The sequence below is a fragment of the Pseudorasbora parva genome, chromosome 19 (assembly GCF_024679245.1).
Source record: "Pseudorasbora parva isolate DD20220531a chromosome 19, ASM2467924v1, whole genome shotgun sequence".
In the NCBI taxonomy this organism is placed as follows: domain Eukaryota; kingdom Metazoa; phylum Chordata; class Actinopteri; order Cypriniformes; family Gobionidae; genus Pseudorasbora; species Pseudorasbora parva.
Genome location: NC_090190.1, coordinates 43547220 through 43561936, shown reverse-complemented (window position 1 = coordinate 43561936; position 14717 = coordinate 43547220). Strand labels below are relative to the sequence as shown.

The 14717-nt window shown below is 37.2% G+C and overlaps 2 protein-coding genes across 7 annotated transcripts in view; one reads left to right on the top strand and one right to left on the bottom strand.

Annotated features, from left to right (window-relative positions):
- syngap1a (synaptic Ras GTPase activating protein 1a) overlaps window positions 1–7055 on the top strand; it is a 78477-nt gene extending 71422 nt beyond the window's left edge. For 5 of the 6 annotated variants that reach the window (XM_067424833.1, XM_067424834.1, XM_067424831.1 and 2 more), the window contains 3 exons: window positions 911–1122; window positions 1198–1270; window positions 5661–7055. In XM_067424833.1, coding sequence (XP_067280934.1) covers window positions 911–1122; window positions 1198–1270; window positions 5661–5690 — 315 coding nt within the window. In that variant the 3' untranslated portion in view covers window positions 5691–7055. The remainder of the gene's footprint in view (window positions 1–910; window positions 1123–1197; window positions 1271–5660) is intronic. The other variant, XM_067424835.1, reaches the window with a different exon arrangement.
- A 3480-nt stretch (window positions 7056–10535) lies between these two features.
- The window catches only part of lingo4a (leucine rich repeat and Ig domain containing 4a), a 9878-nt gene continuing 5696 nt past the window's right edge, over window positions 10536–14717 (bottom strand). Inside the window, exons 2-3 of the mRNA XM_067424842.1 lie at window positions 14706–14717; window positions 10536–14620 (exon numbers count right to left, since the gene is read on the bottom strand). The exon at window positions 14706–14717 is cut by the window's right edge and continues 47 nt beyond it. Coding sequence (XP_067280943.1) covers window positions 12797–14608 — 1812 coding nt within the window. The 5' untranslated portion in view covers window positions 14609–14620; window positions 14706–14717 and the 3' untranslated portion in view covers window positions 10536–12796. The remainder of the gene's footprint in view (window positions 14621–14705) is intronic.

The window sequence follows — 14717 nt, the reverse complement described above, 5'->3', positions numbered from 1 at the left end:
GTGGGAAAACATTTATTATATTTCATTACATTTTTAAAAAATAATAAGAAAAATTATAATTCAGCATGTACAGTTAATGTCTATATAATTAGACTATCATCAAAAAGTTGATTTATTTCACTAATTCAGAAAGTGAAACTTGTATATTATATTCATTCATTACACACAGACTGATATATTTCAAATGTTTACTTCTTTTAATTTTGATGATTATAACTGACAACTAAGGATAATACAGAATTCAGTATCTCAGAAAATTTGAATGTTGTGAAAAGGTTGAATATTGAAGACACCTGGTGCCACACTCTAATCGGCTAATGAACTCAAAACACCGGCAGAGGCCTTTAATGATCTCTCAGTCTAGTTCTGTCGGCGACACTAGCACTGCTGACTCGACAGATGTCCAAAAGACGACCATTGACACCTTACACACAGAGGGCGAGGCACAAAAGGTCATTGCAAAACAGGCTGGCTGTTCTCAGAGCTCTGTGTCCAAGCACTTTAATAGAGAGGCGGAGGGAAGGAAAAGATGTGGTAGAAAAAAAGTGTACAAGCAATAGAGATAACCGCACCCTGGAGAGGATTGGGAAACAAAACCCGTTCAAATATGTGGAGGAGATTCACAAAGAGTGGACTGCAGCTGGAGTCAGCGCTTTAAGAACCGCTGCGCACAGACGTATGAGAGACATTCACATTCCTTGAGTCAAGCCACTCTTGAACAACAGAAGCGTTAGAATAATGAATTTGGGCTTTTCCTTAGTTGTCAGTTATAATCATCAAAATTAAACAAACATTTGAAATATATCATTTTGTGTGTAATGAAATAATATAATATAAAAGTAAAAATTGTGAATGGAATTAGTGAAATAAATCAACGTTTTTATGATATTGTTGATGTTTGTGACGGCAGGTGCGCGAGTACGAGGAGGAGATCCACTCCCTGAAGGAGCGGCTGATGATGTCACACAGGAAGTTGGAGGAGTACGAGCGGAGGCTGCAGTCGCAGGAGCATCAGACCAGTAAGATCCTGCTGCAGTACCAGAGCCGGCTGGATGACAGCGAGCGGCGGCTGAGGCAGCAGCAGGTGGAGAAGGACTCGCAGATCAAGGGCATCATCAACAGGTCAGACGCGTCTCCGCACCACAGCTTATGCCTCAACACCAGAGCATCCTGGGAATGTGTGTGTGTGTGTTGCAGGTTGATGGCGGTAGAGGATGAGCTGAGAGGAAGTGGAATGCCTGACCTCAAAACCAGATTATTCACAGAACAGGTTTGTCACACACACTCTAGGAACTCGCTCGTGACATCATCACGTGTGTGTGTGTGGGATGAACAGTGTGACCTGACCTGATGTGTGTGAGATTCATGATGTTACACTGACTCCTTCTGATCTTTTGATTTGAGTCCATAAAGATCCAGTGATATTAAAAACTATACCGATAACTATAGTGATATTAATAACTATGCCGATAAATATAGTAATACTAATAACTCTACTGATAACTATAGTGACAATAATAACTATACCGATAACTATAGTGATACTAATAACTCTACTGATAACTATAGTGATGATAATAACTATACCGATAACTATAGTGACAATAATAACTATACCGATAACTATAGTGATACTAATAACTCTACTGATAACTATAGTGATGATAATAACTATACCGATAACTATAGTGATAATAATAACTATACCGATAACTATAGTGACAATAATAACTATACCGATAACTATAGTCATATTAATAACTCTACCGATAACTATAGTGATAATAATAACTATACCGATAACTATAGTGATACTAATAACTCTACCGATAACTATAGTCATATTAATAACTATACCGATAACTATAGTGATATTAATAACTCTACCGATAACTATAGTGATAATAATAACTCTACCGATAACTATAGTGATAATAATAACTATACCGATAACTATAGTGATAATAATAACTATACCGATAACTATAGTGACGATAATAACTATACCGATAACTATAGTCATATTAATAACTCTACCGATAACTATAGTGATAATAATAACTATACCGATAACTATAGTGATACTAATAACTCTACCGATAACTATAGTAATATTAATAACTATACCGATAACTATAGTGATATTAATAACTCTACCGATAACTATAGTGATAATAATAACTATACCGATAACTATAGTGACAATAATAACTATACCGATAACTATAGTGATACTAATAACTCTACCGATAACTATAGTGATAATAATAACTATACCGATAACTATAGTGATACTAATAACTATACCGATAACTATAGTGATGATAATAACTATATACCGATAACTATAGTGATATTAATAACTATACCGATAACTATAGTGATAATAATAACTCTACCGATAACTATAGTGATATTAATAACTCTACCGATAACTATAGTGATAATAATAACTATACCGATAACTATAGTGATACTAATAACTATACCGATAACTATAGTGATGATAATAACTATATACCGATAACTATAGTGATATTAATAACTATACTGATAACTATAGTGATAATAATAACTATACCGATAACTATAGTGATAATAATAACTCTACCGATAACTATAGTGATAATAATAACTCTACCGATAACTATAGTGACAATAATAACTATACCGATAACTAGTGATACTAATAACTATACCGATAACTATAGTGATAATAATAACTATACCGATAACTATAGTGACAATAATAACTATACCGATAACTAGTGATACTAATAACTATACCGATAACTATAGTGACAATAATAACTATACCAATAACTAGTGATAATAATAACTATACCGATAACTATAGTGATAATAATAACTCTACCGATAACTATAGTGATATTAATAACTCTACCGATAACTATAGTGATGATAATAACTATACCGATAACTATAGTGATATTAATAACTATATACCGATAACTATAGTGATATTAATAACTATACCGATAACTATAGTGATAATAATAACTATACAGATAACTATAGTGATAATAATAACTCTACCAATAACTATAGTGATATTAAAAACTATACCGATAACTATAGTGATATTAATAACTATACAGATAACTATAGTGATAATAATAACTCTACCAATAACTATAGTGATATTAAAAACTATACCGATAACTATAGTGACAATAATAACTATGCCGATAAATATAGTGATGATAATAACTATATCGTTAACTATAGTAATATTAATAACTCTGCCGATAAATATAGTGATAATAATAACTATAAGAATAACTATAGTGATATTAAAAACTATACCGATCACTATAGTGATATTAAAAACTATACCGATAACTATAGTGATAATGATAACAATACCGATAACTATAGTGGTAATAATAACTATAGTGACAATAATAACTATATGATGACTATAGTGATATTTAAAACTATACCGATAACTATAGTGATATTGATAACTATACCAAAATCTATAGTGATAATAACTATACCAATAACTATAGTGATATTGATAACTATACCAAAATCTATAGTGATAATAACTATACCAATAACTATAGTGATAATAATAACTATACCGATAACTATAGTGATAATAATAACGATAACTATATTGATATTAAAAACTATACCGATAACTATAGTGATAATGATAACAATACCGATAACTATAGTGGTAATAATAACAATAACTATAGTGATATTAAAAACTATACCGATAACTATAGTGATAATGATAACAATACCGATAACTATAGTGGTAATAATAACTATAGTGACAATAATAACTATATGATGACTATAGTGATATTGATAACTATACCGATAACTATAGTGATATTAATAACTATACCGATAACTATAGTGATATTGATAACTATACCAAAATCTATAGTGGTAATAACTATACCAATAACTATAGTGATAATAATAACTATACCGATAACTATAGTGATAATAATAACGATAACTATAGTGATAATAATAACTATACCGATAACTATAGTGATAATAATAACTATACAGATAACTATAGTGATAATAATAACGATAACTATAGTGATAATAATAACGATAACTATAGTGATAATAAAAAACTATACCGATATCTATAGTGATAATAATAACGATAACTATAGTGATAATAATACCGATAACTATAGTGATAATAATAACGATAACTATAGTGATAATAATAACTATACCGATAACTATAGTGATGATAATAACTATACCGATAACTATAGTGATAATAATAACTATACCGATAACTATAGTGATAATAATAACTATACCGATAACTATAGTGATACTAATAACTCTACCGATAACTATAGTGATAATAATAACTATGCCGATAACTATAGTGATAATAATAACTATACCGATAACTATAGTGATAATAATAACTATACCGATAACTATAGTGATAATAATAACGATAACTATAGTGATAATAATAACGATAACTATAGTGATAATAATAACTATACCGATAACTATAGTGATAATAATAACGATTACTATAGTGATAATAATAACTATACCGATAACTATAGTGATAATAATAACGATAACTATAGTGATAATAATAACGATAACTATAGTGATAATAATAACTATACCGATAACTATAGTGATATTGATAACTATACCGATAACTATAGTGATATTGATAACTATACCGATAACTATAGTGATATTAATAACGATAACTATAGTGATAACTGTAACGATAAATATAATGATAACTATAGTGATAATAATAACTATACCGATAACTATAGTGATATTGATAACTATACCGATAACTATAGTGATATTGATAACTATACCGATAACTATAGTGATATTAATAACGATAACTATAGTGATAACTGTAACGATAAATATAATGATAACTATAGTGACACTATAATGATTACTTTAGTGATAACTATAACAGTAAATGTATCGATAAGTATAGTGCCGATATTGTTCTGTTTATTATAAGCGCAGCAGTTTTGCCGTCTGTCCCTTTAAATGGAGCTCTTTTAAGCAGGATTCTGATTGGCTGTAAGTGTTTTTATCGTTCATCGGCTGGAAAAGATCGCTCTGTTGTGGTGTGGACTCTGCTGGTTTATTAAAATAACATAACTTATGGTTGTTGTGTGAATGGAGCTTTATATAATTATAATTGGTGTTTTGTTGGTGTGTGCCGCATCAGTGAATGAGTGATGGGGGCGTGTCCTGCGCTGGCTGGCCTGTGATTGGCTGACAGTGACAGCACGTCCTCAGAGGGAAGGCCTGTGATTGGCTGATGGAGAGTATATATAGATATGATATATATTTTGACTCGCCTCATCGTGTCCGTCGTCATTTATTCACGTCAAGCTCTCACTGATCATCCGTGTCATGTTTTATCCACACGGCTTTATTTCGAATGCATTTAAATGTGATGACCGAATTAATTATTCCTGTTGTGATGAGGTTTATTGACTCTCTTATTGGTGATTTTTTGCTATTTGAGCTATTTATGTCTAGCTAGTGTTTTAACTTAAACTTATGTTTGCTGTTATGAAATATTGATTGTGATCGTTTTATTTTGACGATGATAACCCTGACCTTTGGCTTCTCTTTCCCCCCCGCAGCCGATTTATGGCGCCCACTCTGGAACATGATTGGCCCGTGCAGGACTAGAGGACATGTGATTGGTTGAACCTCAACCCAGGAATGTCTGATGATTGGCTGAGAGAGAAGAGAGAGGCGGAGCCTGAGCAGGACGACCAACTCTACAAAAACAGTCTTTCTTTCTCTCCTTCTCTCTCTCTCTCTCTCTCTCTCTCTCTCTCAAACACACGCTGAGAGTATATATATGTGTATATACGTGATATATGAATATATATTTCTCAGATGTGTCTCTCTCTCCTGCTGTCTTTGTCTTTTTTGAGCCAAATGGACGACAATCAGCATCTCGAGGCCGAAACAATCACACCGATAGCACAAAGAAAATCAACGCAGATGGAGAGAGAGAGACCGCATGACCTTCATTATCTTCCTATCATCCCTCTCTCTCTCTCTCTCTCTCTTTACTGCAGGAGTGTGTTTGTGTACGTGAGTGTGTGTGTGTGTGTGTGTGTGTTTGATCAGTTGCAGCCTCAACTTCCTAATAATGACTCAATAACAGATGTTTTTTTTCAAACGATGTGTTGAGGGGCTTGATTCTCTGAGCCAATCAGACGCTCAGAATCCCGAGCGGGGGCGGGCTCTCCTCCTCTCCGTGCCTACAGAGCTCCAATGGGAACACCGGGGCAAAAACAGACTTGAGTCGGACACTGGCTTTACTCCATGCTCATCTGTGAGGACAGAGTGTGTGTGCATGTTTTTGTGACATATGAGGACCCAAATGTGTATAATGCCATGGGTATGACACAGGTATTACAGGAGAGGGTGAAATATGAGGACATTACCCATGGCCCCACTTTACAAAAGGCTTATAAATCATACAGGAGGAGGTGTGTGTGTGTGTGTGTGTGTGTGTGTGTGTGTGTGTGTGTGTGTGTGTGATGGGTAGGTTTAGGGGCAGTGTAAGGGGATAGAATATGCGGTTTGTACAGTATAAAAACCATTACGCCTATGGAATGTCCCCATATGTCACAAAAAACAAACGTGTGTGTGTGTGTGTGTGTGTGTGTGTGTGATGGGTAGGTTTAGGGGCAGTGTAGGGGATACAAAAAATGCCGTTTGTACAGTATAAAAACCACTATTATGGAATATCCCCACATTTCACAAAAACAAAGAAACGTGTGTGTGTGTGTGTGTGTGCTTTTTCTGTTAAATTATATAAGTTTCATGACTTTGGACATTACTAGCATTTAATTTAACCCTTAAAAATGAAATTCAGTCAATTAGACATGCATTTTTGATTAAGAGTGTTTAATTTAACATTCAAATGAGCAGGAAACATTTCATTTGGAGGGAAAAAAATTATGTGATTTTAATTAATTTGACGTTTTTTATTACTAAAATGTACTTAACCATTAAAACAGAATGGGGGGGGGGGGTTAAACTTGTAATATATTTTTGTTAAATTAAATAAGTTTCATGACTTTGGACATGATTAACATTTAATTTAACCCTTAAAAGGAGATTTACAAATAAAGCAGATTGGAGATTATTATTGATACTGATAGTGCATAATATGTTTAATGTGGGTGCTTCCTCCAGTGTGTGTGCGGCTCTCGGGTGCTTCACACACACACACACACACACTCGGCTGCTGATTTCTGTACATAGAGTCCAGACCGGAGGTTTCTCTCATCTTAAGTCGCTTGAGTTTTTCTCTTTTCTCGGTGTTTGATGGATGATACTCATATACGCCAGTAGCTGCTTCGCTGGGGCTTTAGTCTCTTACTTTACTCTTGATTTACCTTTTTTCGTTGGAAGTATTACTTTTGTCTGCATTTCAGGTAATAATAGTTATGAAAACATGATGATGAACAGTGTTTCTGTGCCTACAGTTCCCATACTGCGCTCCGATTGGCCGAACACACGCTCGTGTCGCCATGGAGACGCAGATTTCAATAAGGCGAAGGATGCGGTAATAAACCGCCATGGTGTGTGTACAGGGGTCAGTTCGTGTGTTTTCCCATCGCGTAGCACTAGTTATGCTATGAGTTTCTCTTCATGATAAACGGGAGCCACCCGCCAATTTAGCCATAGACACGGACAAGCCATAGCGTTGACCCCTGACCCCTGACCCGCTTCAGGAGCGTAGGATGTATATATTTATATATTAACCCATGGAAATATTCTCGAATGCGGGAGATTCGTCGATTCTAGAGTGGAGCATCTCTGAATATGGAGTGATGTTTTGAATGTTCATATTATTATTATTATAAAGATATTATATTCGAATATGATTATTATTGTAATTATGAATTTCATTTTATTGACAATGATTGATAAACAGAAATGTCTTTCTTTTTGTGAATATGGAGAAGTTTACATTTTTCTGGGGAAATATTACAAAACTTTAAATATTTCAACAAACGAATAAATAAATATATACATGCTTAACAAACGACGTGTGTTTTATTGGACGCATCATCTCATTAGACTAAAATATGCACATACTTAATTCATCATTTTCGGACTGGTGGTGAGCGGGCGACAGGGTCGACTCGGCCTCCAGATTCCCCAGATCTCAATCCAATCGAGCATCTGTGGGATGAGCTGAACAAACAAGTCCGATCCATGGAGGCCCCAGCTCACAACTTACAGGACTTAAAGGATCTGCTGCTAACATCTTGGTGCGAGAAACCACAGCACACCTTCAGGGGTCCATGCCTCGACAGGTCAGGAGGACCACACTGCAAAAAATGCTTTTCTTATTCAGTATTTTTGTCTTGTTTCTAGTCCAAACATCTAACAATTCTTAAAACAATTTTTCTCACCTCATTGGCAGATTATTTATCTTATTTAAAGCAAAAACTCTCTTCATTTTGAGTTATTTTTTCCCAAAACAAGACAATTACTTTTGCTTGTCTAGTAAATACTTCTTGTTTTAAGAATTTTTAGATGTTTGGACTAGAAGCAAGACAGAAATACTAAGTAAGAAAAGCATTTTTCTCACAATATCAGGTCACAATGTTATGCCTCATTATCCGTCCGCCATATTGGAACAGTCGACGGCGCTCCGTGAACATTAATCGCGCGTCTCTAAACATAAACACATGTATGAATATCTACAGGAGCTGTGAGTTCACTTCAGAATGAAAATGTCCTGATAGTTTCCTCATCCCAGATGTTCATGCTTTCTTTCTTCAGTGGAAAAGAAATGACACCACTCCGACTGATCCGAGGGCACGCGTGCGTGTTTCGTTAAACGATATAAATACTGTTGGTTTTCTCACACACACCGCTCGTTGCGTGTCTTAGGCCATCAGTGTGTACTTCCGATGGGGGATTGTTTAATTTGGACTTCTCTGTGTCTGCTCTTTGAGGTGGTGACCATAGACCTGCATTATGTGAGGCACAGACAAGAACGCTTTGAGCTAAAATGATCCAAATTTAAATTACTGGGGAAACAAATACTCCTCCATCTCGGATGCCCATGAGGTAAGATAAAACATATCAACATTTAATTTCAAAGTGAACTATCCCTTTAACGCTTCAAACACAAATACAACAGCAACCCGTCTCTACATAAACTGCCAAAGCACGTGTTAAAGGCGACGGATGAGTTTCAGAATAACACACACACACACACACGATATAATGACCGCTGAAAGCCTGTGATGTGTCGCGCTGGTCCGCAGGGGGCGCCAGTGCTTCCGTCGCGCGAGCTCATCACACACACACACACACACACGAGGAAGACGACAGTCTTCGAGACACACACAGGTAAGATTATTAATGTTTTGCAATAAGTCTCTTATGTACACCGAGGCTGCATTTGTTTGATTAAATATCACTGATTCTTGAGATAAGGGACAAACATGTTTTAGATGTTAAACAATACAAACTAACACCACATGTAGAAAGGTCTCAGATAATGAACCTTTACAAAAAATATAAATATATATTAAAATATTATATATATATTTATATATATATATATATATACATATATATATATATATATATAATATTAATATATAATTATAAAAATATATTACAAAAACATATATATATATTTAAGTATATTAAACAAATATACAAAAAATATAAATAAATATACAAATATATATAATATAAATATATATAAATAAATATATAAAAACATAAATAAAATATATATACAAAAATATAGATATAAAAAATATATTAAAAAATAAATATTAAAAATATAAATGTATATAAAGATAAAATATATTAATAATAAAAATCTTGATTATATATATATATATATATATATATATATATATATATATATATATATATATATATATATATATATATATATATATATTTATTTTTTACAAATATATTTAAAAATATATATATATATATATCCAGACTTCAGTGTGACATAATCTGTCGGAAATCATTCTAATAAACATTTCTGATTATTATCTGTTTTTCAGGATTCTTTGATGAACAGCATTTATCTGAAATATAAAGCGTTTGTAACATTATCAATGTCTTTACAGTCACTTTTGATCAATTTAATGCATCTTTGCTCAATAAATGTACTCATTTCTTTAAGTTCTTTCCCAAAAAAAGACAGAAAAACTGACCCAAAACTTTGCAAAAGATTATATTCAGATGCATGTTGGCCTTTATGAATAAAGCACTAGATCAAACAAACGGTTTCATGTAACTTTAATGCGTTTGGCAATCATTTCTAACAGAAAAACTGATTGACTGTCATTAAATAAGAAGACTCAGCCGTTTTTCAGCTAAATGGATCATTTAAAACAAACCAACCCAAAAATATAAATATTTAACCACGCAGCTGTTCTCAAAGTCTAGAACACACTACAAATGATGACACACAAACCCTGATATTTCCAAAAAGAGCATTTTAATATCTGCAAACAAACCAATTCAGAGATTCCTCAAATCTGACACTAAAATGAGTTAAAGAGAGAACTGGCAGAATCTTAAACAACGATTATTATGGTAATAAACAGCAGTGCATGATGGGACGGTATTGCTCTGAGGTGGATTGCATATATATATATAAATATATATGTGTGTGTGTAAATGCATAAATATGGGATTTAAAGCAAACACACGTTCATCAAACACATGCACAGGTCCAGACATTCACACACACACACACCTGAGATGCCACGCATGTAATATCTCTGAATATCAGTCTGAGATTAATAACCTGAGATCTTCTGTCCTGTTGTGTTCTCATGCACATGCATTCATGCCGCCAACAGATGAACGCTCGATTTAAAGCTCATTATCATCAAACATATGCATAAATCTGAGAAACATTTTCTAATATCACCAAACTATTTTGAGAAACTGATCAAAATGAAGGTAGTTTATGCTGAAAAATAATAGAGAAAAGTTTATTTCTCTAACTGAGAAAATTAAATCTGGCATTTTAGTATATCAGTTACATTCAATAGTGTTATTTTGTATATTTACAGTTTTCAAATGTAATATATATATGTTTATTTTTAATTTAAATGTCTATATATTTTTTTTTATTTCAGTTCTAACTCGAGTAATTTTATTACCACAAGTAAAACTGAATGAAAATGAGAAATTTTGCTATAATAGCGGCACTAAAATAAAAAAGTTTATTAATTAATTAAAGTTTAAAGGGAACTTATTATGCTCCTCTTTACAGGATGTTATATAAGTCTCTGTGTCTCCAGAATGTGTGTGTGAAGTGTCATCTGATATCATTTATTATATCATGTTGTAAATGCCAATTTTTGAGTGGAAGGAAAAACACGTGCTGTTTTTGTGCATGTATCTTTAAATGTAAATGAGTTGCTGCTAATAGGGCGGAGTAGTGGGCGGGGTCAATATAGGGTGGAGTCTATAAGAAGTCATGGGTGGGGTCTATGCTTATAGGGCGGAGTCCATCAGCAGTCATGGGTGGGGTCTATGCTAATAGGGTGGAGTCTGTCAGCAGTAGTGGGCGTGGTCTATGCTAATAGGGCGGAGTCAGTCAGCAGTCGTGGACAAGGTCTATGCTAATAGGGTTGAGTCTGTCAGCAGCAGTGGGTGTGGTCTATGCTAATAGGGCAGTCCAACAGCAGTCATGGGTGGGGTCTCTGCGAATAGGGCGGAGTTAGTCAGCAGTCGTGGACGAGGTCTATGGTAATGGGGCAGAGGTCGTTAGCAGTCATGGGCGGGTCTATGCTAATAGGGCAGTCTGTCTGTAGTTGTGGGCGGGGTCTAAGCATATGTTACATCACATTGGACATAATCTGCAAACAGGTCATTCTGAGACACTGCTTATTATTTATGGGGTTTAAAAAAAAGTAGTGGGGGCATTTTTACCATTATAGGGTGGTTAACACACACTTCTAACACAAATTAGTGTTCAGACACCTAAAAGTGAATTTTGCATGATACATCCCCTTTAAGTTTTTTATATTTTATTTCATTTCAACCAACAAAAATGCTTGGTTTTAGTTTTAGTTTCAGCTAACTATAATAACCCACAATCTCACTTAATTTTGATCGTTTTCTCAGAAAACGAGAATTTAGCTTCTCCAAGTAAATGTATCTTGATTGAAGAATGTTTCGATGTTTGTGAACAAGACAGAAGTCCTGAGGAAGACGCGGAGCTCGGGAAACGTGTGTTCATATAGCACCTTGTTGAGTTTCAGACAAGAGGCTCCTCCCTCAGTTTCTGTTGAAGCCGATACGGAAGTAATTTAAACTGCAGTTCATTGACTGGCCACTAGAGCGGCTCCAGAAGGAGCAGAATCTCATTGAGCCCCATGTTAAAATTCCCAACTTTACAGCAGAAAAACACATGTTTACAGTCTGGGACAAATTGTGGTTTTAGTCTATACAGCTAATTTTGCCCTTCGTGACGGGAGGGGGTGATTTTTTTTATAACTCATTCGTTTACATTATATAAATCCTTAAAGTGCTTATTTAAGCGCATGGCCACTTTGAGTGACAGGTGGATAGCCGTTTGTCTGCTGTCTGTTAGTCATTGCATTACCTAAGCTCCGCCCACATCCCGCCTCTTTGCCCATTTTCTGTTATCCAGGCGTGACGACGGCCAGCTAGACTTTACTTTAAGCTTCAGAACGGCTCTTTGGAATGCTACGTCCGTATTTTTTTGCAGTCTATGGTTTCAGATAAGCTTCATGGTGAACTTTCCTGTCTCCGCGTTCGCCCGTCCTCCGGCCGACGCGGTGCTGCGCGGGACGAAGTCTATAGTTGCCGTGTGTTTGATCTGTCCTTTGCTCTGACTCCATAAAAACATGAAGATGAAACAGACGGCCACGGAGCTCAGGAACGATAGGAAGCCCATGGTCACAGCGATCACCAGAGTCTTCACGTCGAAGGGGAACGGTTGGGATCCGTTGACCGAAGCGTGGCCGGATGTGAAGCTCCAGCCTTCCAAGAAAAAGGGACCGGAACGGTTTCGTGTGGACGCCGGAAAACCGCGGACCCGTAGACTCATGGAGACGCTATCGTTCCCCGCGGCGTTCGAGGCGATGCAAAGGTAGTATCCGCTATCCTGGACTTGTGCATAACGCACCTCCAGAGTCCCGTTGGGAAGGACACGGATCCTCCCGGAGCTGCTGAGGACGGAGCGCTTCGGATTCAGCCACGTGATTGCTGGCTCTGGGTCTCCATCTGCCTCGCAGAAGAACAGAACCGTGTGTCCTTCGTCCGTCCGAACGTCCTGCGGCTTACGACTCAGAATCCGAGCGTTTCGGCAAGTGAAAACCCTGGGAAGCTCGTCCTCCGTGAAATCCCGGAACATCCGGCCTTGCACCTGCACAGGTGAGCCGCAGGCGGGCGAACGTCTGCCGAAGTCAAGCCGGAGGCGTCTCCGCATCACCCAAAGCAATCGACAATCGCACGCGAGCGGGTTCCCGTCCATCCGAAGAACCTCCAACGTGCCAACAAACTGGAACGCCGACTCCTCCAAAGTCACCAAACGGTTTTCCGCAACGTTTAGGAGCCGGAAAACGGCAAGGTTACGGAAAGCACCCGGTTCGATGTGCAAGAGTCCGGCGCCGACTAAATGCAGCTCTTGAAGGCGCAGCAAATCCCCGAGGAGATTGGGAAGGATTGTGGTGATGGGATTGTGGGATAAATCCAGGTATTGCAGGTACACAAGGTGATGCAGTGGAGAGTACGGAACGGAGCTCAGATTGCAGTGGCTGAGCGTAAGCGAGGTGAGATTGAGTCCGATTAAACTGTTCCCAGCTAGAGAGTCCAACGAGGGACAGTGGGAAACCCGGAGCTCCTGAAGACGCCCAAGCTGGCGGAAGGAGTTATTGGGTAGTGTGCTCAGCCCGAGTCTGGAGAGGCGAAGCTGCACGAGTCCGGAGAGATCGGATAAAGCCTCGATTGGAACCGAAGTCAGGTTCTCCCGATCCAGATTCAGCTCTCGCAGCTCGGACAAGCCGCTGAATGCGCGGTTCGAGACGAACACCAGCTCGTTCCCGCTGGCTTCCAGCTTCCGCAGGGCTGCCATTTCTCGGAACATGTCATCTAGGAACACCAGTATCTCGTTTTGGCTGATGTCCAGGAGCTGGACGCTTGGAAGGCCGGAGAAGGCTCCAACCGGGATGATCTTCAGCCGGTTGCGGGACAGTCTCAGTGTGACGAGGTTCTGCAGGCCGGCGAAGGCTTCGACTTCGATTACCATCACCAAGTTGTCGCTGAGGTCCAGTTCGCGTAACTGCGCGAGTTCAGAGAACCGCCGCCGCGCCAGAGTCTTCAGGTGATTTCTGGTTAGGTCGAGGGTCCGGGTGTCGTCTGGAATGCCCTCGGGAACAGACACCATTTGCCTGGATGAGCAATTAACGATCGGGAGCTTTGGAAGACAGTCGCAGCGCTGGGCGCACGGCCCTGAGAGAGCCACACCCACTACCCACTGGAGCACCGCCCACCAGTACAGCCTCCTCCAATCAGCAGCCACACACATCTGGAGACCCGCCTGCAGGGTAAATAGGGCGTTAGATACTACAGCACACACTCATGTTTAAAATTATACTGTTCTCAGATCTGAGTGAAACACTCACCAGCTGGCAGAG